The sequence below is a fragment of the Siniperca chuatsi genome, linkage group LG7, assembly GCF_020085105.1.
Source record: "Siniperca chuatsi isolate FFG_IHB_CAS linkage group LG7, ASM2008510v1, whole genome shotgun sequence".
NCBI classification, from domain to species: Eukaryota; Metazoa; Chordata; class Actinopteri; order Centrarchiformes; family Sinipercidae; genus Siniperca; species Siniperca chuatsi.
In genome coordinates this window covers 8,108,082-8,131,357 of record NC_058048.1, presented here as the reverse complement: position 1 = coordinate 8,131,357, position 23,276 = coordinate 8,108,082, and the positions used below count along the sequence as shown (strand labels likewise).

At 40.3% G+C, this 23,276-nt stretch overlaps 2 protein-coding genes and 1 long non-coding RNA gene across 4 annotated transcripts; 2 read left to right on the top strand and 1 right to left on the bottom strand.

Annotated features, from left to right (window-relative positions):
• LOC122878525 (T-box transcription factor TBX1) lies at positions 1 to 4,702 on the top strand. Its single transcript, XM_044201359.1, has 8 exons — positions 1 to 966; positions 1,782 to 1,956; positions 2,062 to 2,163; positions 2,429 to 2,600; positions 2,775 to 2,930; positions 3,125 to 3,192; positions 3,525 to 3,634; positions 4,036 to 4,702. Exons 1-8 carry the CDS (start codon positions 960 to 962, stop codon positions 4,218 to 4,220), a joined length of 975 nt encoding a protein of 324 aa, XP_044057294.1. The 5' UTR covers positions 1 to 959; the 3' UTR covers positions 4,221 to 4,702.
• LOC122878526 lies at positions 1,950 to 5,770 on the bottom strand. 2 transcript variants are annotated; one of them, XR_006378503.1, is made up of 5 exons: positions 5,633 to 5,770; positions 4,871 to 5,000; positions 4,112 to 4,211; positions 2,515 to 2,582; positions 1,950 to 2,141 (listed from the first exon to the last, which is right to left on the bottom strand). It is a non-coding gene; the product is annotated as an uncharacterized LOC122878526 (long non-coding RNA). The 2 variants fall into 2 exon arrangements; XR_006378504.1 differs by having other exon boundaries at positions 5,576 to 5,701.
• On the top strand, positions 5,670 to 22,511 carry bace1 (beta-secretase 1). Its single transcript, XM_044201358.1, has 9 exons — positions 5,670 to 6,622; positions 13,012 to 13,100; positions 13,698 to 13,914; positions 14,871 to 15,008; positions 15,111 to 15,245; positions 15,371 to 15,472; positions 18,221 to 18,370; positions 20,550 to 20,721; positions 20,958 to 22,511. Exons 1-9 carry the CDS (start codon positions 6,275 to 6,277, stop codon positions 21,194 to 21,196), a joined length of 1,590 nt encoding a protein of 529 aa, XP_044057293.1. The 5' UTR covers positions 5,670 to 6,274; the 3' UTR covers positions 21,197 to 22,511.
• The last annotated feature ends 765 nt before the right edge of the window (positions 22,512 to 23,276 follow it).

Below are 23,276 nucleotides of genomic sequence, written 5' to 3'. Positions count from 1 at the left end.
CTCACATTTGTAATCAGACTTGGATTTATCAAGATCATATATCATATCATTTGTGTCTGAACTGTGGTCAGGTCCTCATGTGACACAAAATCTTGCATGACACACACACTGTGAGACAAAGACACTTTAGAAAACAACGTTAACAGCAAGGACAACAGAAATAAGTCCTGGACCTCAATGTATCCCCGACACAATCTGATATGTTGCATTTTATAAATATTATTTTATAAATATGCTAGACTTTTGCCATTAAACCAAGCCAGAAATATCCACTTAAGTCAGTTTTAGGGAATAACTGATTCTCTAATTAGTATGGTGTTGAAACTCTGCTCCAAGAAAATAGGCGATGAATAATAAAAGCAGTTTGTTGCTGTCTTCATCTGTCCACACACCCAGTAACACTGGGCTTATTAGGATGTTATTAATGTCCTACTGGTTGGTCAAGACAAGCTCCACCTAAGGCTTTAGGCTACATGAAACAATAGGAGATGCAAGCAGGGATTTCAAGATGCTCCAAAAAGGTTGTGTGTGCGTGTGTCTGTGTGTGCACGCACATTTGTGTATTCACAATTCTTGGGGCAGGCATGCATTCGCGTGCAGCTGCGATTAGTGCATGTCAGTAGCACTATGAGTATTGTAATGGATGAGGAAGGCATGGAAGTCCCCAGTGAGAGTTTCATGGTGTATAAAACCAGCTTGTTCCTGGACACAAACAGCCACACTTGGATGTAATTTACCACAGCACCTGGCACTGGACTGGGAGGAAGATTTTTGGCTTCAGTTCTATGTTATGGTCTATGCAAAGCAAAGCTGTGGATTTGGTTCTCCACTGGTCTTGATGTGATGACAGGACTTTCTACTTGTGAAAGAAGTAGAAGTGAAAGAAAAGACTAGAGTGAACAGAAATATCAAAGGAAGAGACCAAACCGGCAAATTGATTCATTATAGACCTTCAAATTATGGATGGTAAGTGTCTGTTTTATGTAACTATCTGAGCTCAGTGGAGAAAATATACATTCATGAGATGATGATTAGAGACAAAATCTGTGATCCAAATGTGAACAAAAGTTCGCCATACATCTCTCCTCTCCTCTCCTCTGCTCTCCTCTGTTCTCCTCTCCTCTCCTCTCCTCTCCTCTCCTCTCCTCTCCTCTCCTCTCCTCTCCTCTGTTTTCCTCTCCTCTCCTCTCCTCTGTTCTCCTCTCCTCTCCTCTGCTCTCCTCTCCTCTCCTCTGTTCTCCTCTCCTCTCCTCTCCTCTGCTCTCCTCTCCTCTGCTCTCCTCTGTTCTCCTCTCCTCTGCTCTCCTCTCCTCTGTTCTCCTCTCCCCTCCTCTGCTCTCCTCTGCTCTCCTCTGTTCTCCTCTCCTCTGCTCTCCTCTGTTCTCCTCTGTTCTCCTCTCCTCTGTTCTCCTCTCTGCTCTCTCTGTTCTCCTCTGTTCTCCTCTCCTCTGCTTTCCTCTGTTCTCCTCTCCTCTCCTCTCCTCTCTTCTGTTCTCCTCTCCTCTGCTCTCCTCTGTTCTCCTCTCCTCTGTTCTCCTCTCCTCTGCTCTCCTCTCCTCTGCTCTGCTCTCCTCTGTTCTCCTCTCCTCTGCTCTGCTCTCCTTGCCTCTCCTCTCCTCTGCTCTCCTCTGTTCTCCTCTCCTCTGCTCTGCTCTCCTCTGTTCTCCTCTCCTCTGCTCTGCTCTCCTCACCTCTCCTCTCCTCTGCTCTCCTCTGTTCTCCTCTCCTCTGCTCTCCTCTGTTCTCCTCTCCTCTGCTCTGCTCTCCTCGCCTCTCCTCAGGTCCTCAGCTGTCTCAGAGCGGTGAACTATCTCTGCCCTGCTGTGCAGACGGGGGGTCACTGTCGAACGCCAAGGCCCCCCAAGTCAGTGGGGTCAGAGTTCAGCTGGAGATGCATGCACTTTGGCAGCAGTTTGACCAGCTGGGCACAGAGATGATTGTTACCAAAGCTGGAAGGTAACAATTTATATTCCTCACTACCTTATCTTGCACTTCTCCATTTCCCTCTTTCTCTGGTGTCTCTTACTACATAACGTTCATTTACATGTTCACAAACTGCAGGAGGATGTTTCCAACATTCCAGGTGCAAATCTCTGGGATGGATCCTGCTGCTGAATATGTCCTGCTCATGGACTTTATCCCTGTTGACGATAAAAGATACAGGTCAGGCACGCATACACAGTGAGGTGTGCAGTGCTTAGTCTGTAGTGTGTAACAGATACTTTTTCCAACATACAGTAAATATTTATTATCTTATTTCTGATCTGTTGTACTATTTCCATCACTTCAAGACCATCCATTGTTCACTAGATCATAGTTGCCCCTCTGCAAGCTTCATCTTACCTTACCAGTCCTATTTTACAAATCTAAAACGTGTGTGTGTGTGTGTGTGTGTGTGTGTGTGTGTGTGTGTGTGTGTGTATATCAGATATGCGTTCCACAGCTCATCATGGCTGGCTGCAGGGCGAGCGGATGTTGTAGCCCCAAGTAGGATGCATTTCCACCCAGACTCACCTGCCTGTGGAGCCCAGTGGATGAAGCAGACTGTTTCCTTCGACACTCTCAAGCTCACCAACAACCTGCTGGATGACAACGGACATGTCAGTCAATATCTTTAATGTCATTTCTACATGCTTTTGTAAGAAGAAGAAGAGTATAGGATCTAAGAAAAAGTACAGTTTTGATTCATTTCCATTTCATCATGAAAGAACATAGTGAAATGTTTCTTTTTTGACTTGCTTGTCGTATGTTTTCTCCTACTTCCTCCTTGCCAGATGATATTGAACTCCATGCATCGCTACCAGCCGCGCTTTCATGTGGTGTATGTGGATCCAACTCCCAACAGTCACTTAAATGCATACAGGAACTTCTGCTCTTTTTCCTTCCCTGAGACACGCTTTATGGCCGTCACTGCCTATCAGAACCACCGGGTAGGAAACCAAATATTACCGAGGCCCATCAGACATCCGTTTGACACACTTGTATCAAGCAGATGCCTGACAGCTTTCTACAAATTACAGAAATGTTTCACTGTGCATTAACTGATACAATTAGTATAGGATTAGGGAGCAATTTCTTTGCTTTTTATCTTATTTATTTGAACCCCCCTCACCCTATCTCTCAGATCACCCAGCTAAAAATTGCAAGCAACCCATTTGCTAAAGGCTTCAGGACTACAGACCCCCAGGACCGGTGAGTACAGTTTCCTGGAAAGGCCTGTTGAAATCATGTCTAGATCCCAGTGTATCTTCATCGCTGTTATCAGCGGGTACATAGTGATAAGGCAGCAGTCTCGATGATAGCTTATCTTTGACCTTTGATTGGAGGTTCACACATGGCAGGTTGTTGGCCATGTATGGTAAAACTGTGAGGTACATGATTATGGTGATTTATAGGAACTTGCATATATACGTGTGTGTGTGTGTGTGTATGTACATGTATACCTCTGTCTACTATGCTTGTGTGACTATATACATTATCTCTGTGCGGTGAATACTTAAGAGTGTGTGTGTGTGTGTGTGTAGGGTGGATAACTCCAGACCCTTGGCACTGTGGTGTCCACCAGAGGGCAGAGCTGAGCCCCTCATCATCAAACCTGGAGCGGAGAGAAGCTGGGGCTCAAAGACTTCAACCAGTGAGTATCTCTCTGTATTTTTCAGTATATGTTGATTGCAACGACTCAACTTAATTGATCATGTTTAGGACATAGTGTTTCATTCTAGTTTTCACTCTTCTTAATATAATATTAATATATACCATTGAACACAGGAAACACAGTTTAAGGTCCTTTGAAATTTTCATTTGCTTTTGGAAGAAAATTCTTCTGCATTTGTTGGATCTATTTGCTGATTAGATGCTTCATACAAACACAGCCCAGCCATACTCATCATTCTTACTAGTCCAGTGTTATGAAGCTGCATGGGTTAATAGGCAGAATCTGATTATTTGAATCAGCAGTGGGATAAGATAGAGGACATAACAACTTTGGTCCAAGTGCTGATCAATACCTGTCCAACTATTCTCCTGCATCCTCAGGACAGGAGGACCCAGCCCCGTTGTTGGTGGAGCAGTGTGGACTGTTCCACCACTGTAAAGACTCTGTGGGACTTACCATGGAGAGGAAAGATGGGGACCGTATATTAGCACCTGCTTCCTTCCTCCCTATTCCCTCCTACTGGGACTGGCCAGGATCATCTCAAGAGAGAGGCAGTCTGTCATAGGAAAAGAGAATCACACTGACTGAGCTTTGAATTAAATTTGACCTACTGCTTGCTTCCTCATTTGATATCATACAACTTTAATGTGTGTTTTATAATAAATATATATAGTTTGTGGTCTCCCTCACAAAATTAATTTATAGGGATACTATGCCTTTTGCAAGTGTTCCATCAAAACCATAATGTATGTGGCAATGATTTATAAATATAAATAATATATATAAATAAATATATAATATATATATAAATAATAGCACACTATAAGAGCACCAGAGTCACAGTAAAGCACTGTGACTCTGGTGCAGCACAGATTTTAGCAACAGCAACAGTACAGTGATAGCTCTACAAACTCAGAGCTCAGAACAACAAACACACTATAGTAAGTCCCACTAGTAATATTATTAAAATCCTATGGTAATTTATCGTTATAACATTTGTGCAACTGCAGTGTCTATCGTCTGAGATAATAAAATGACATTCAGAAATCTTGGTCTCTGATTTTCCTTAAACTTGACTATAATAACTGCTTAGAAAATGCAAATAATGTGGCCTGTAGTTGTTCTGGATGACAGCAGGTAGCAGTGCCTCAAATGCAAATGTAATATGTGACTATAAACCCCCGTGAGCCGCAAAGCAATCAAAAACTTCATTACCCACAATGCGGAGTGTCCCAGGGTTGTTTCCTGAAGAAGCGGCGAGAGCCATGACCCGATAGCGACTTTGCCTTCAAACTAAAAGACGTCATGAAAAACAAATATACGGCGTGCATATGTAGCCAAAATCCTGTAAAACAAGAAGAAAAATGTATCGTAAATGAATCCAACATATAGTATTTACTGTGTAAACAGTTCTACACAATAACATGGGACATGAGGTGCAATTTGATCACAACAACATCACATCCTGGCCTAAAAATCATCATGATCATTATCATTTAAAACCTCTCTTAAGTGTTACAGGCCTACTATATTGGCTTGCTTTATAATGTAGGCTACAGGTGTACTTGTTATTGTGTCCTCCACCTGTAAATAATCAGCGATACCAAAACTCGTTAATGAGGTAGTCCAGCTCATTTATGGTAAAGTGAATTTTTATTACAATTTTTAATAACTGTCACTACTGGAGTGGTTGCATTAAATAACCCTACATCAGAGTGGAATAATTGGTCTGGTATAAGCCACCTTGATAAGAATGAGCTTTTATTTCAGTTTGAACTTTTAAAAAAAAGTATCTATTGCATAATGTAGGCTAACATACAGTATTTTAGAGATAAAGTATGGATTTCACAAAGGGATAATTAGCCCACATAAGGCAAACTACCTTCATTTTACAGATTGGTTTTGGCAGTTACCACTTACCCTGTAACTGGGGTGCTATGCTGCTTGACATTTAAGTCTTATTTAGAAAATGCTTACAGGAAGTCATGTGGTTTTGTAGTTTAACTTGACGGTGGTGATGCTCGCGCTCTCGCAGCTCTGAAGGATGCAGCGGGGTGGATGGAGGAGGAGGAGGAGGAGGAGGTGAAAGACTGGAAGGCGGAGAACCAAATGAACGGGTCTGGATAGGGAAAGGATGCGGACCCCGCCGGCCAGCCTGCCTGCCGACGATGGTTTCGGTCGTTTGACATGAGGATGTGCGAAGAAAACGACACAGGCCTGCGGTTTGTTGATACACTGAGCACGGAGGGAGAGGCTGTAATTTATCCGTTGCCTCAAATTATCTGTGACACCGAGGGTTGCTTGGCTTTATTGTGAAGGTGATTTGATTTCCAGCGTAGCCTACCTAGGCTATTTTGTCCTACATGTTTCTTTGTCGTGGTCTAAAATTGGTTTCTTTCTTCTTCATTTAACGTCAAGAAAACCGTAGAAAAACACAGTGACCCTGTCCATCTTCATATTTGCAACATACAACTGCCATCATGGTTTTAGCTGTCACTTTAGCATCATCGCCACCTGATCTCGTCTCCTGTGCCGCTGCAGACTGGATGTCAAACTGAACGGAGCGCCGCGAAGTCAAAACCAAACATACCAAAAAAGACAACTTTACCAAGTTTCAACATGGAGGCGTCGATGTTACAGCCTCGCTGGTTGATATGTCTCTTTATATGGACGACGTTGTTTCTGCTCAGCAGCGGTCAATCCGCGCCTGACGCCTCGGGCCTCCCTCTAGCCATCCGCGTGCCACTGCGGCAAGGAGCTCGCGCTGAACAGCCACCGCCGCTGCCACCTGCCGCCGCCGCAGCCGCCGTGAACCGCGAGCGCGGCAACACGGGGAAGCACGCTGCGCGCAGACGGAGAGGAGCTGCAGCGGGCGGTATCAGCTTCGTGGACATGATCGATAACCTGCGTGGGAAGTCCGGTCAGGGATACTACGTGGAGATGGCCGTGGGCTCTCCTCCGCAGAAGGTACTGGTTTTATTTACAAGGCGTGATTAACATTTTGCCAAAGCACTCCTGAATGTACAGCCTATATGAATATAATCATGCACTTTTTGGCCTATACAACAGATCTATCATAACCAAATCAAATTAATCAAATCCAGGTACACTCAACAAATCAATAAATCTTTCTTTAAGGATGACATTCAATGTGACTGGTCAGTATTATTATTAGTATTAGTATTATTATTAATTTTCATCTTTGGTCTCCCACTTACTGTTTCTCTCTCTCAATTTAATTTAATCTGCTTCATTAAAGTGAAAAAAACTCATTAAAGACATACAGTTTTACATTTATTATGCTTTTACCTCAGTCTAGCATCAGTGTGTCAGTGTCTATGCATGTATCTCTCACTCTGTTCTGACCAACTACACAAGTTATAATACTATAAAAACAATAATAGGTAAATTTAACTCATCACCTCACACACACACACACACACACACTCTCTCTCTCTAAGGCCTACATTAGCTATAATCATACTGTAGAAGATACTATGCAACTCAATGGGATAGTGACATCATTATAAATTTATAACACACCTTGATGACACATTTAAATTGTGTGTCCTTTACGAATGTAAACATCCTCATACTTTAATATTTCTAATGTAAGATTTCTACAATTGAATAGGGAATGCAAAATTAATGTCAGCTGATGAAAAAGTACTTAAAATTGTCCAATACTGTTGGTGGCCCTGCAATGGCAGATGGCCTGTGTGTGTGTGTGTGTGTGTGTGTGTGTGTGTGTGGAAAGTGAGAGAAAGGACTGAATGATACAGACAGATAATGGAACCATTAATTCTGCAGAGTGAGGAGTGCCAGCTGGGTGCAGCTGCGGTGTACAGGCTGACACACAGAGGGCGACGGATAGCGGGTGGCAGAGAAAGTGATGAGGTGGTAGAAGAGGAGAAGGGAGATAGGTGATAGAGGGATTGAAACAGAGAAATAAATAAGCAAGAAAAAGGAAAGAAGGAGATAAGAGGGTGATGATGAAGGAGAGGTGGAGGGCCCTCAGTGGAGATGTCACTCTGCCACTGAGAGACACTAATGTTTCCTATATCAAAGAGATCTGCCTGGTTGGTGCATTACGCTGGGCACCACAGTGACTACCAGCCAGTTGAGGCCAATCAGCACAGACAGACCGGGTATCATTTGAAATTCTTTAGCCCTTCAGCCTTTGACCTTTGATCACAACCAGAATCACTGCACTGTTCATGGGGGCTTGATTACCACCAGCTCCATGACCTAAAGATTATCAAAAAGTGAATTTCATTTTAATAATCAGGTGCCGATCAGTTCTCTACCACTTTGGAGCTCACATCAAAGCACATCCAGGATTTTATAAATATTAGCATAGTAGTCCTAATATACAGTCATGAGCAAAACCCACGTATATTCAATGGCTATCAAAGGTCTACACCATTTTATTTTTGTTACCTTTATTGCCCCAAAGCCTGAAATAAAAACCTAGAAAATTATTTTTTAAACTTTAGTTTGGACATTTAAAGCTCCAAAAATAAAGGTGAAAACAAAGGGGCCCCTCATGTCTGAACACATATTTAAAGACAAATATTTTAAGAGATCTGATAGCATATTTAAGGATTCCTCTGGAATGGAAAGCGGTCACGCATGAATATGTGGAAACTGCAGCAGCTAGTTAAAAGTGGTGGTTTAGGGTTCTCAAAACCTATATTTTATTACTTTGCGTTTAGCCTGAGGCATCTGGCACACTGGGCATTGCCCCCCGAGAGAGCTCCCCCCATGGCACAATATAGAGCAGTCTGCATCGGCTCCTTTCTCTCTGTTACACTGCTTATCCACTAAATCATCTAAACATATGAAGGCTCATCCAGTTATATTTCCCCTTCAGAGCACATGGAGGAAAATTGCAGGGCTGACATATTTTGACCCTTACTTAAATAAAGCCTCAAGTATTTGGCAAAGCTAAGCATTGACAAACAATCATTTATTTGGAAGGAATGGGTGGAAAATGGTATTCTTACATTAGGAGATTTATATTGCACCAGCACACGTAAATCATTAGATGATCTAAAACAACAATATGATTGACCTAAAACTCAGTTCTGGAGATGTCTTCAACTACGCCTTGTATTGTGAAAGATCTTTGGGTCAAGTTTACACTCTCCAAGGTCAGCAGATAAGTTACATACAATTCTCCAGGTCTTTGGTGAAGGATGCGAAGCATCTAAATATTATAGAATTCTTTTGGAATGTGGAGGGAATAAAACTGTTGCAGCCCTTAAATTTGTCTGGGAAAGAGATTTGGGTGTGTTATTTGATGAACATGAATGAGATGAGATTTGCAGCAACTCCCGAATAATGTCAAGAGATCTGAGGGTGAGGCTTATTCAATTTAAAATTTTACACCGCTTCTACCACTGCCCCAAGTAGGTTATATAGACTTAAAAGATTCTGCAGCCTGCTGGAAATGTAGTGGTGATGAGGGTACACTGGTACATCCAAAATCCATCAATTCTGGATGAAGATTCACTGTTACATTGCTAATGTCATCCAAATGCAGCTTGTATTCTGTCCGAAGCTTTATATGTTAGGAGACTGTACGTTGTTATCTGCCTCTCCACAATCACTGAAGTATTGGACCCAGACTGCTGTTATGATTGGATGGCAAATCATTCTCAGGAACTGTAAGACGTCTATAGAGCCTCCTTTTCAGGACTGGGTGACTGAATTAGGAAAAGTAGCTGCGTATGAAAGAATGTCATATAGGATGCAGAACAAGACAGAAAAATGTCTCCTCAAGTGGGGCATGTATATTTCTTCTATAAAAGCGTCAGTGTATAGACGAGGCGGAAGCACACTGCTTTTGATTACTATGTGAGCGGCATATACCGCTCCAGGGGCTGGCATATGCCGCTGAACCACACTTTTCTCGTCGTCACTCACATTTCATGCTGCCAACATGTGCCTATACTAGCTTAATTAGACAACACAGGCTGTAATTAGACAAATTTAATGTCATATTATATTGGACATAGCCTTCATAATAGTCAGACAAAACACAGAGAGCTCAGAGGACAATACATTTATTTGGCCTTTTTTAACACAGTTTCACTTTCTTACAGGGTCATTTGGTGCTCATTAAAAGCTGCACCGTAAACTAAAGTCAAACCACATCGGGTTACATCTGGTCGCTACTTCACATGTCCCTCGTAGCCTGGATGCTCTCCAGAGTCCCGTGGAGTTTGTAGGTAGCAATACATAGCAATACATGCTTCCTCGACGGACGTGCTACTCCCATACCAGTTAAGACATCAGACCATTTAACGTTGTGTCGCTATCTAACCCCAGTAACATTATGGAAGCTGCCAGGATCTTTATTTCCCACTGTTAGATCTTATTAGACTTTCTTAGAGGCTAATATGCGACACATTACAACAGAACTGTACCTTGAACTAAAGTGAAATGATATATCTAACCCTAACCACACATTAAAGCTGTATTTGTGTAACGACGGGTCGCCGTTACTAGGTGATAGTAGCCTAAATAGTATTACTAGATGAACATGGATAGCCTAATTTATGCACAGATTTGCATATTAGTACACAGGTTAAATCAACACACGAGATATTTTAACAAATGTACTCATTGAGTGATTGTGTATTGCGGTTCGCTTGAGTCTGGTGCTTCACAGCGGGGACGCTGGGCTGTTCCACTCCATCGTTCGCCTGTGAACGAGCAAATAATGTGCACTGATTTATGACTATCAAAATATTTGTTAATTGAGGAGTATAATGTAAGACTCATGCTAAGCTAATTGTAATAGTACATTGAAGTCTGTCTGAGTCATGCACAAACTTACCTCTGCCTGTTCTCCTCCTCCCAGGGTGTTCAGGCAAAAGAATTCCCCAGGAGCTCACACACAACAACAACAAGTGGGTAGAAGGGAGTTTACACACCCAAATATAAACCTAATAATAATAATAAATAAATATAATATATAATAAATAAATACAATCATACATACAGTACAACCGAACTCCCCTCTACCCACTTCCCGCTTGTTGTTACCCTCCCGGAACTATTAATAGATGGTTACTATTATAAAGGCTATGTGCGATATAATGTGGCATTAAATTTGTCTAATTACAGCCTGTGTTGTCTAATTAAGCTATCATAGGCTGCATTAAATGTGGTGTCTGATATAGCATAATTTGGTAGTAAAGGTAGAATAGCGTCTAACTGTAGCATATTTTGGATCTGATATGGTATTGTATTTGATTTAATTAGACTATGATCTTGTAAAATGGCGTCTAATTGTGTATTAGGATCTCCTATTTGGTTTCTAATTAGAGAATAATTTGGTATAATAGTGTCAAAGTATAATACAGCTTTATTTGCGGTTTCTAATTACAGCATCATTTAGGTGTATGGTGTCTAATTAGGGTATAACTGTGTTTGTTTACTGTCTAATAAAGAACATATTATTTCTAGTTTCGGTCTAATTTGATACAAAGTACAGCTTATTATGTCTTATTAGTGTACCGTAAAATAAAGTGTGACCGCTCATAGTACAAACCTAATTAAGAAAATAGGTTTTCTGGGCCTTTAAAATGGCAGAAGATTTGGTTTAATTTCAGGCACTGAGATAGTAAAATTACACCATAGGGCCAATGACCATGTCATTCATTAAAATTACCAGTCGGGATAACCATACCCATAATAACACACTGATAGGCTGCAGGCCCTTAATAAGTCTTAAGATATCTAGAATCAAATTATCTAAATATATTTATGACTTTAAAAGCCCCATGCATCTAGATAAATAAAGCTTTATATAAAGTAATGTATCAGTCTGTACATAAAACGAATTGAAAGTGGCACTGTGAGTCAATGGTTCAGCAAGAGTAAATGGTCTTGAACTCAAATGATCATAATAGCAGAAGTGATAAAATGCATTTCACTTTAGACGCTTAGTAGATTTACAGTAACTTTCAGATATGTTGTGTTCTGTTCTGGTAACCACTAGATGATTTCTCCTCCATAGAGGAGGGGGGAAAGGCAAATATAATGGCTGGAACAGACAGGCACTCTGCCAGGGAGGACAGGAAGACAGACAGAGAGAGAGGAGGGTCTCGGTGTGTCAGGATGCAGCCTTTAGTGTGTTTGTGTGGTTGTGTATGAAAGAAACAGATCTATCCTGAGCAGTCAGCAAATCTCTGCCCAAGACAGGAAATGAAGAAGAAAGGAAGAGTGTATACAGCGTTATTACTGACAGTAGTTGTGTTTGCATGTACATGCAGGCATTTGTGTGCATATCACTGCCATGGATGTATGTGTGTGGATAGAGTCACTATTTATTCTGGGCTTTCAGGCTCAGCCCTTGAGACAGTAGCACTTCTCTGGATATTTTAAGAGCAAATCCATTATTGAACAGCTTGCTGTGGCTCGATGGCTGCCTGTCTGGTCATCTGTTTGGGTCTGTGCCACACTGTCTATCTATATTCTCCACCAAGGAGTTGGTCTTTCACCTTATTTGTCAATGAGTAAAATAGTACAGTATGTGCTTATACTTCACTGTAACAAAGGAACCTTTAAACGTGAATCAAACTTACAACCACAACATCAGTACATGTTAACTGCAGCCATGAATGAAAATGTATATGTAAAAAAGTATGACTCACACAACATAGTGTGTATTAAAGCAGCAGTACAACAAAAATAATAACAAAAAATGTAATATATATCATACAGCAGTTTATATATGTGTAAAGTATCATTTATAATGTATAATATGATGCATTTACAGGAGGTATGGCGTCTTCTTCGCTATTGTGCTCCATTCACACATTCACTAACTGATTGCGCAAAATATGATACTCACATAGAGATGCAGACTGAAGAGGAGGAGATGGGGGGAGAGAGAGGGAGTAGAATGGGCAACCTGAGAGGAGTGGAGGGTTAGAGTGGAGACAGAGAGGGGACAGAGAAGGACATTTAGGGCAACAGGAAACAGCACAGGACACTACAAGGAAAGAGAAATGGATACAGAGAATGACTGAGAGATGAAAAATGACTCTGTGAGAGGTGAGGCTGACTACTTACTGTAAAAATTAGTCAAAAATTAGCCTGTAAGATCATCAATATAAAAGAAAGTAAAGATATCAAAAGCAGACATCAAAAACCCCACGCAGAAAATTGTATTACAAATGGCCATGTCTGTCTCCAAGGTAACAAAGAAAGATTAATTTGCCCTTCAGAGATTGAACATAATCAATTTTATAATGTAACCCAAGCATCAGTTTTACAAACCTATTGATTTTTGCAAAATGCAATTTAATAAATCTCTCTCGCTCTCTCTCTCATTCTCTTAGTTGAACATCCTGGTGGATACAGGAAGCAGTAACTTTGCTGTCGGGGCAGCCGCTCATCCCTTCCTGCGCAGATACTACCATCGCTCACTGTGAGTAGATACACGAATGGTAAAATATACAGCCACATTTGGTTCTAAATAAGGAGCCACGTTTCAGTATTTTTATCAACATCAACATCAGAAATGTTATTTTTTTCTTTGCTGGATTAAGTCTTTAGGAAAATTTAAAAAGTAGAACATTTCAGATTACTCAGCAGCAGCTTGCTAATAACTGTTATGTCAGATTCCGTTTCTGTGTATTACCATGATTTAACATGCAATACTTGTTGATGTTTTTTTTTTGTAATGACTTGTAATTGCTTTTTTATTTCAATATTGAGATCTTATGTGATAAATTAATTGTTAAAACTGACATAATGGCCAATCATAGTCTATATCCTATTACTGTACATAGTATCAAACTGATTTAAATTAGCAAGGCTGTTACATAAAAAAGCTTTTCAATTTCTGTTTATATTTATTATTATCATATCATATTCACCTTATGATCCCAGACTGGGAAACATATAGTAGTTGAAGCCTTTAAATTTTTTACTGCAATAGCACAACAGTGGAATTCCTCCAGGAACCAACCCCTCCACTATTTTCCTCCACTTTTTCTCCCACTCTGTTGCCATCCATTCACAGCTCCAGCTCATACCATGACCAGGGTAGGAGTGTGTATGTTCCCTACACCCAGGGTCGCTGGGAGGGGGAGCTGGGCACCGACCTGGTCTCTGTCCCACATGGCCCTAACGCCACGCTGCGCGCCAACATCGCTGCAATCATCCAGTCAGATCGCTTCTTCATCAATGGATCCAACTGGGAGGGAATCCTGGGACTGGCCTATGCCGATATAGCCCGGGTAAGAGCAGCGTATCTGAATAAAATTCTGATAAATGATCTCACTTACAAGCTGCACAGGGCACTTTTACACATTAGCACCTCTGTTGGCAAATCATTAGATGTCAGTGCCCAGAAATCATCTCTGCTGTAGTCTCATTTATAAACTGATGGGCATGCATGTATTTTTACATTACATGACATCTTGCCTACTGCATTATTGAGGACCTAAAAGTAATATCAGTCTTACAGTGAATATGTGGATTTAAGATATTTACAGTAAAATGTTGTGAAATATCACATTTTAGATCAATATTTAGCTGTAAGGGGAAGGACACTTCAGCAAATGATCAGTAGATACACCACCACCTGCCGGAGGGGATTGAACCTGGGAAAATGCATTATATATTTATTCATTGCTAGTGTTAAAAGTAATAGTCCTTATCATGCCTCAGGAGCAGTAATTTGTTACACTGCATGCTTGTTACATTACTTTTCTCTGGCACCGTCATTCAAAAATGCTGTTGACTTCTCCTGTGAATGATCAGGAAAGCCAAATAGGGTAGAAATCCAATGTATTCTTGAGAGCACTGAGCTCGTTAAAAGACTAGTGAGAATACAGTACTTCCTTTTTTTGTCCTTTTCTTAGTATGATGACATTGGACCTTGGGATGAATGTGGGATATAGTTTTGGATCATTCAAATTCAACCTGACATTTGGAGGCTGCGATAAGAAAAGTAACACCATATTTTTGGATATGTAACTAAAATCTCTGTTTAGTTATTATTATTGTTGAAATTGTGATAGTACTGTAGTTTACTGATACCTGATGTGACAACAGGTATACTGATAGGTTAGGAGAAGAATGAGGTTTGTTTGATCTTTTGGAAATGAAAAGCTGAAAGCTAAAAACAGCAGCCTGGTTTGGCCATTCATAAGTTAAGCTATCCTACTTATTTCTCTCTCTCTTTCTCCAGCCTGACGAGACATTGGAGCCTTTCTTTGACTCTCTGGTTCGCCAGACTCCTGTCCCTAACCTCTTCTCTCTCCAACTGTGTGGAGCCGGCTTCACCCAAAACTACTCCCTGGGCAGCGCTACTGTTGGCGGCAGCATGGTGAGACACACATAGACACACACACACACACACACGTACAAATCTAATACCATATCATATTTGGAGCCAGTGCTGGATTATATTTTTTCGCTATGCTCTTAGATCATCGGAGGAGTGGACCCATCACTCTACGTTGGAGAGCTTTGGTACACTCCCATCCGCAGGGAGTGGTACTATGAGGTCATTATTGTACGTATTGAGGTGAATGGACAGGACCTCAACATGGACTGTAAAGAGGTAAGATCTGACAGACGGATAGATGCAAAAACCAAAGAAAGAAAGAATGATTTCATGGTCAATCACTGATACTAAAAGCTCTGTAAGCGATTGGTAATTGGTGACTGTTTATCCGTCTTTTACAGTACAACTATGATAAGAGCATTGTGGACAGCGGCACCACCAACCTTCGACTGCCCAGAAAAGTCTTCCAGGCAGCAGTCAAGGCTATTGAAGCAGCCTCTTCGGTCAGTCCTTACCATGATATAGCTACCCTTATATCCTTATTATAATCTGTGTAACACTCTTCTTTCTCATTTTCTTCCTCTGTTTCTCTCGCTGCCCCAGTCATTACTGATTTCTTGAGATGTATGGTGAAAGCAGATGATAGTATTTTACCCCACATGGAAAAGCTCGAAACTCATTTTATTAGATGGGTGTTTTTAAGTAGGAATGGTTATTCATGTAAGTTGAAAATGTGTGTTGAAAATTAAACAAATAAAATCCCCAAATCTGTAAATACACTGCAGACACGCAGCAGCTGACAGAAAGAGGAGGTCATATTATATGGAAAAATATTAACTTTTTCTGGGTGAATAAATGTTAAAAGGGGGAAGCTAAAGGGCAACGAGAATGCTGAGCTTTCAAGTTTAATCAGGAGTCAGAACACCATCAAGCACATCATGTTTAATTACGAAAGTAGTTTAAAAACATGCACACAAAGGGCAACCATTTACTGCATACTGCCGTTAGAAACAGTGTACAATTAGCTGATAATTACCTGATCAGCCATCCTCAGTAATCAATACAAACACACATTATTAGACTGCAAACCATTAATCAAACCAATAACTGACCAATTAGAGGTAACCTAGTGTTTCTGTAGTGGTGACAAAACATAAAAAAAAATGTAGGCTACATTCCTTATTATCAGTTTGAATTAAACTGAAGCTCCCTGCGCGCTCTGGGGAAAATATCACACCAAACTCCCTTTGAGAAATATGACATATTAACAATTCCTCACGTCTGCAAAAAAACATAACTCTAAAAACACAAGATCAAAGGTGTCATATGTCGACAGTCTTCTTGTCATTGCCATCAATGTAATCCATAAAGTATTTCATACTGTATTTCTGTACTTACGTACTTTCCGTACTTCACATTTTGTATTTTGTCGCCTCAATTTGCTGCCAGCCTCCGTTGTTGAAGAATTCTAACTAAAATACTTGCTGGTTGGTGGATCAGATACATGCCGAATTAAACACACTATTATACATATACTAAACATAGCCTACTATTAATTCACCGTCTATCGTGTGTGTGCGTGTGAGACGGTATTTGAGGAGTTTTTTCGGTCAGTATTAAAGTAACTACACGGTTTGCTGCTTCCCGTTTGGTGCTGGAGAGATACAGTATATACGCAGACTGTACGAAACATGTTTTTTGACAGCGAGGTTTCTTTTGTTTATTTCTATGATTTCAACACAAATCTGTTGTTCACAATGCAGCATTATCAGGAAAATTATGGGTTTGAGTTTACTGCGTCTTTTCCGATTTTAACGCGTCAGAGATGCAGGACGCGTACCTAGCAACATCACTGCTATGGTAACTTTAAATCTCATGGCGAGGGACTGAAACTTGAGACAGGTTAGTATTCTACCGTTTCCCACAACATCTCAGGACCATTTGAGAAAAAGATCTTAAAGCTAGAGTGCGGGACTTTTACATATAAATTGAACGTCCGTTACATTCGTACAACCGTAGCGACGGAGTAGGCTACAGCAACTATGAGTAAAACCTAAGAAGCATCCAAGAAAAGTTTCTGATGCTCCAGATAAAAAAGAAACTCTGCATTCAAAGAAAGGATTACTGTCAAAAAAAGAAATCGACGGCGAGGACAAACATGGATAACCATTGGTGTAGCTTTAGCTTTTCCTTGTTGGAGAGCGCTGAGAGAAGGGACTGAGAGCAGATTCTGAAAACGAGCCTGGGCGAGCTCACTGTAGACGTACATCGTAAGCACCCGTCGACAGTATTTGTTTAATTACTCTCACTGCCAGAAAGGTAAATGGTAAATGGACTGTACTTATATAGCGCCTTTCTAGTCTTTCTGACTACTCAAAGCGCTGCAGCTACATAGCACATTCACGCCATTCACACACATTCATACACCAATGGCACAGCCCTCGGGAGCGGGATCGAACTGCGACCTTCCGATTGGTGGATGACCCGCTCTACCACTATGTAAAAACTTGTTTTATGGATTTTTTTCCAACGATGTACTATTGCAGTTACCAATATTATGTGCTGACAACATTTTCAGGTGAATATACCTCAAATATTTATGGTCAAAATTAAAGACTGGAGCTTTAAATAAAATAATACTCTCGGAGTCCTCTGACTGTCCAGCCACCACAGTGCAGATAAGATCTGATTTGATAAAATGAGTGAATGAAATGAAACAGACTGAGAGATGAAATGAATGTTTGCCTGATCAGAGTTGTTTTTCAAGTACTGCAGTTTGTGTCTTGTGCTGTCTCGTTTACTAGTGGTGGAGTTCAGTGCTCCACTCCGCTAATGTTAGTCTCTGGGTGATGGCTACTTCACCTTCATCAACGCTTGCCTTCACTGAAGATGAACTACTAGATAACTCTAGTGTGTGCGAAGTGTACACTGTGTGGGTGCTGCCATGTGCCCTTGCAGTTGAGTTCCATCTTTTTTCTTTCTGTCAACATAACATTAACATTATTAATGACCACTGATACATTTACAGTAATGTTGACTAATTTGCGTCCTTATGAATGAATTTAATTTAATTTTTGGAATCTGTGATTCGATTCAGAATAGTAGAAGATAAGAATCACTATTCATATGTGAATACATTTTTTGATGCCCACACCTTTTGGATAAGCTCCAGCCTCCCCTCATGACCCTGATTTGTAATGAGCGGGTATGAGAAAGGAAAGAATGAATGTCCTCCTGACCCTGTTTTTCAGACGGAACAGTTTCCCTCTGGGTTCTGGCTCGGCGAGCAGCTGGTATGTTGGCAGGCCGGCACAACACCCTGGCACATCTTCCCAGTCATCTCCCTCTACCTGATGAGTGAAAACCACAACCAGTCTTTCAGAATCTCCATCCTACCGCAGGTAATACACAATGTCTGGTACTGGAACTAAAAGTGGTTGCAGAAAGCAGGAGTTCACTCGTGTTTTCAGGTCAGGGATCGATTTTGTGATAACCCATGGGACCATATGAAGTAATATCACTTAAGCCTACAATTCTGTCCAAATGATCAGTAGCAGCTATATTTTACTTTACCTGGATTCAGGAAGGGTAAATTAAATCAAATTTTTGACCAGTTAAAAAATTGTCCAGCTAAAAAAATGTGTGGTAACCAGTTAAATACTGTTAGCATACAGGTGTTTAATTTACCCTCTATGCCTATAAGAAGTTTTGATATTTACTGAAAATTCAAATAATTTGGTCATTACTATGAGTCATGTACAGCCTCTGTAATTCTGAGGTCTTTCACTGACTGCCTATAATCCTGAATAAATGCAGAGTTTTCGTTTCCCTGTGAACTCCTACAGGAAGTCTGGTCACAGTAAGTCACCTTATTCAGCTGCACTCTTGTTATATAGTCCTCAATAGATGAAAGCCTGGCTAGGTACCATGAGGAAAATGATAATGACCACATGCTCAGAAAGAATTACCTTTGAATATATTTTCTAAAGCTTTTCATAAAGCTCTGAAAAGTCATTAAACCTTTTTTATTCAAAGCCACTCAGAAAGGCCTTGATGGTGGTGGAATGAATAAGATTTGACAGTGAGATTTAGAAGCGAGCCTCAGTGCCATAAGTCTGTGGGAGGCTGACAGCAGAAAGAAACACTCAGTGCCATCCGTTCTAATTTCTATAGCAGGTACAACAGTAAATCACCACTATATATATATATATATATATAATGTATACTGACCCTACGTATATATAGGAAAACAAAGATCTTTAATTTGGTTATAAAGAACATTTCACAGATGAGAAATTAAAAGTGTCAGTCCTCTCTGGTGGACAAACTATGTAATGACAGCACTTTTTCTATAACATCTTTGGAATTGATCCACTGCAATTTCCTGTTACTTATCAGCCAACTTACAGAACATGCCGATACGATATATATCTGTGATAAACTAAAATCAAGCCATATTATCAGCTGTGCCAGTGTATTGGTTGGGCGCTATGATGAACACTCAAATGAGCTCTTTACACTACACCACCACCTTCCACGGCACCTTTTCCTCCAAGGGGCCTTGAGTAACGTGATGCAGGAGTGTGAGGTACTGGGGCCGTTGCTGCAAGCCATTCAGTTTCTACATGTCCACAGACCACGCACCAGACATGGCAACAGCATAATCACCCTGAAACTGAAATATGCAGTTTCAGGGTTTCAGAGCAACTGTAAATGCTCTCGGTGCCTTACCAGGCAAAGATCCAGAAAGAAAAAAGGGGAATGAAGAGAGCATACGCATACTGACATTACAAAAATATCAAGACATTTCTCAAAAAATAAATATATAAATGAATACACATTCTTTCTGTAAGACTTTACAACAAAAAATAGCATGAACCCACATGCTTGCAATTGTAGAGAAACAGCATTCAGCGTCTCTCTTGCACAAATAATCTCTGTGCCTGTGTAATACCATGAACAGAGTCACTGGATGCTCTACGCAAGGCAACATAGTCACAAGAGTACGCTCTAGTGTCGCAGGCTACAAAGCAGCTCTGCTGCACACATGCCTTCACAGACTTCTCTTCCGATTAGCGAATTTATGTATGAAAATAAATAAAACTTTAGCTTCAAAACGTAAAAATATCAATACATTCACTTTACACAAGAATATGTGGACCTTACCATGGGAATGTCCGGAACAAAAAGAGGAAGTAATGCTAGTAGAATCGCAACACATACAGTATGGTTCATAAAATGAAACTCCCTGTTAAAACCCAGACCATTCATTTTTATAGGAAAGGGTACAAATTCTACATTACAACATATCTACTCTACTAAAATAGGAGATATAACACTGGAAGTGATAACATGTACCTTTCAAAAGTCTTCGCTAAAGCCACATAAGATGTTACGGGGATTTATAACACCCTGTTCATAATTTAGCACAACATACACACTACTACATATACACTCAGAGTGAGAGCCGTGTATTCTCTGCATTACTCTTCGACAAGGGTCTCTGTTCGCCCCTTTCTTGTTTGTGATGTCCCATGTCTCCACTCCTTGATTTTTCTTTTTCATTTTATGTTAATACAGCAATACCTGCGGCCAGTAGAGGATGTGGCCTCCGCCCAGGAGGACTGCTATAAGTTTGCCGTGTCCCAGTCTAGCACTGGTACAGTGATGGGGGCTGTCATCATGGAAGGCTTCTATGTGGTCTTCGACCGAGAAAAGAAACGCATCGGCTTTGCTGTTAGCACCTGCCATGGTGAGGAGAGGAGAATCAGTAAGGTTTATAGTGTAAAATGGAAAAGAAATATGGACACTCATAGAAAGAAGTATTGGAATGGAGGGATAACCTAAAAGGCAAGAAAATATAACGTAGAAAATGTAGGATGTATCTTGAGGATATCTCACTTATTTACTGTCATAGCAACATACAGTATCTGCTATCCTGATCTCTGTGTTTCTCAAATACCTACAATCCTATTCTCCCATTTGTAGTGCATGATGAGTTTCGCACAGCCTCTGTGGAAGGCCCCTTCCATGGTGTCGACCTGGAGGACTGCGGCTACAACATCCCTCAGACGGATGAATCCACACTTATGACCATCGCCTACATCATGGCGGGAATCTGCGCTCTCTTCATGCTGCCTCTGTGTCTCATGGTTTGCCAGTGGCGCTTTGCCCGCTGCCTCCACCCACACGGGGACTTTGCCGACGACATATCGCTCCTTAAGTGAAGAGGGAGCAGAAGGAGACGAAAGGAGCCGTAGAGACCTACACTTTAAACACAGGACAGGATGGATTGTGATAAAAAGGATGTACATTGTTACAGAATGTTGGTGCTGTTGAAAGAGAGCTTTTAAAGGTTCTTCAGGAATATAATATGTAAAGTATGAAAAAAATGCTGACATACATTGAATACACAGTGTTGCCCTCAAATTTGAGAGGATAGCTCGAGCCAATACTAACCTGAAGGGCAAACAAGAGAAAGTCAGTGTCAACTTTGCCTGTTTCAGCTACCTATGCAGATCAGCATGGCTAGAGGAGCTGAAGTGGGAAAAATAAGAAACAGAAAAATCAGCTTTGTTATAAATACTGTATAAATAGATCACAGAGGTGGATTGGATTGGATTTGGAATTTAGAAAGATTTGTCTCTTAACATTGCAGACTTCCACACAGAGTGATTTAAAGAGAAAATAGATAATTTACAAATGGATAAATGACGAAACTCAACTCAATGGTGGGAAGCCATCATGTAGTCGAACATGGTTTGCTATGGTATGATTTGAACATAAGTTACGTGTGTGTTTATAGATCTACTGTTTGTGGCTTATGAGTGAATGAAACAAGGTTGCTATGTGTGAGCATGCCTGTTTGTGTGCACAGTTGTACTGTAACTGAAGAGTATACAGAAAGATTTAATGAAAATGAAGATGATACTTATGAAAATGATACTACTGAGTATGAATAGCATCTATGAAATTCCACTATTTTGCAAATGCCAGCAAATAATTCTGCAGTGCAAAATACGTAAGCATAAAGAGAAATATAAGATTGTAAGAGCATTTACTGCAAAAATACATCAGTTTTGCTTAGTGTGAAACTGTGACTACTGAACAGTCAATATCAGATGTCACTTTTTCCTCTCATACTGATAGCTTAAATATATCTATTGTACATAAAATGTGTGCATTCCAGATCTTCTATTTGCGCAGGCACATACACACACACAGAATACACACTGCTTACCCTTCTGCTGCACCATGTGATGATTTGCACATGTAACAACACATTACATGTTAACAAACCAAGACTTGATAGGGCTTCTTTAACAGACACAGAAACAGCCTAACTCACCACATCTTTCAATGGGGACCATATGTGCTTGGACACGGAAACCAGCCCAAAGTATGTTATACACTAAAGAACACTATGTATGTCTACAAGGGACACTCTCAGCAAGCTGTAAATAGATCAACTCAGAACTGTATATTTATCTGTCAGATGCTGGCAGCACTGTTGAACCAATAAAGTACTTATTGTAACTGTAACATGTGATTTTCATTTTTTTCACACAAAACATTAACCACTAAAACCAACTTACAGACTGACATCCAATAGATTTGAATTGTAACAGTTCAGTCTCTTCATTCAGTGTCTTCCCCCCATTAATTTAATTTAATGATAAATAAATGATAAAACACCTTCAAATGAAATTCTTGGTGATATTTAGGGCATGGTGGAGCTGTTTTCAATAAACATTTTACAAACTAAGGTCCCAGAAGAATGAAACATTGTTAATAAACATTTTTAATAATAAGTAAAACATGAACTGTGCATACCCAAGAAAAGATGAAAGGCCATTATTAAACTTTTTAAAGATAAAGAATTATAAGTTTTTCATTAATTTGCAAGGTTTCCTTGATTAATCTTGTCAGTATTTCTAAAGGTGAACTATTTGGTGTTTTATTATTATTATTATTGATGTTTTTAAGCAAGGCGTTCACAAGTTATTCAAAAATTAGGTTTTCAAATGGGAAGGTTAATGAATCCTGGGTGTCAAATTCACTGAAGTCAAAGTGTATAGGTCGTGTGAAATATATCTTTCAATAGATGTGATGCTCACGTACACAAGTCTGACCTAAGTCTTCTGTCAGAAAAACTGCAGCAATCCAGAAATCCATCTTTAATTAATGAATTCATGTTCCACAGGAGTAAAGGCAGATGTGTACATTGAATCCTGTATCCAGTATTAATAGACAGCTGATTATCAATTTGTAAAGTTGGCGTTATCTGAAGGAACATAAGCAAACAAC

What these genes read in the sequence shown, in the direction of transcription:
- LOC122878525 (XM_044201359.1), top strand. An exon ending in TGCTGGATGACAACGGACAT is followed by an intron (nt 2,601 to 2,774) that starts GTCAGTCAATAT and finishes CCTCCTTGCCAG; the next exon opens with ATGATATTGAACTCCATGCA. An exon ending in GGGCTCAAAGACTTCAACCA is followed by an intron (nt 3,635 to 4,035) that starts GTGAGTATCTCT and finishes CTGCATCCTCAG; the next exon opens with GACAGGAGGACCCAGCCCCG.
- bace1 (XM_044201358.1), top strand. Translation starts at nt 6,275, where the DNA reads ATGGAGGCGTCGATGTTACAGCCTCGCTGGTTGATATGTCTCTTTATA. An exon ending in CTACTGTTGGCGGCAGCATG is followed by an intron (nt 15,009 to 15,110) that starts GTGAGACACACA and finishes CTATGCTCTTAG; the next exon opens with ATCATCGGAGGAGTGGACCC. An exon ending in TGCTGTTAGCACCTGCCATG is followed by an intron (nt 20,722 to 20,957) that starts GTGAGGAGAGGA and finishes TCCCATTTGTAG; the next exon opens with TGCATGATGAGTTTCGCACA.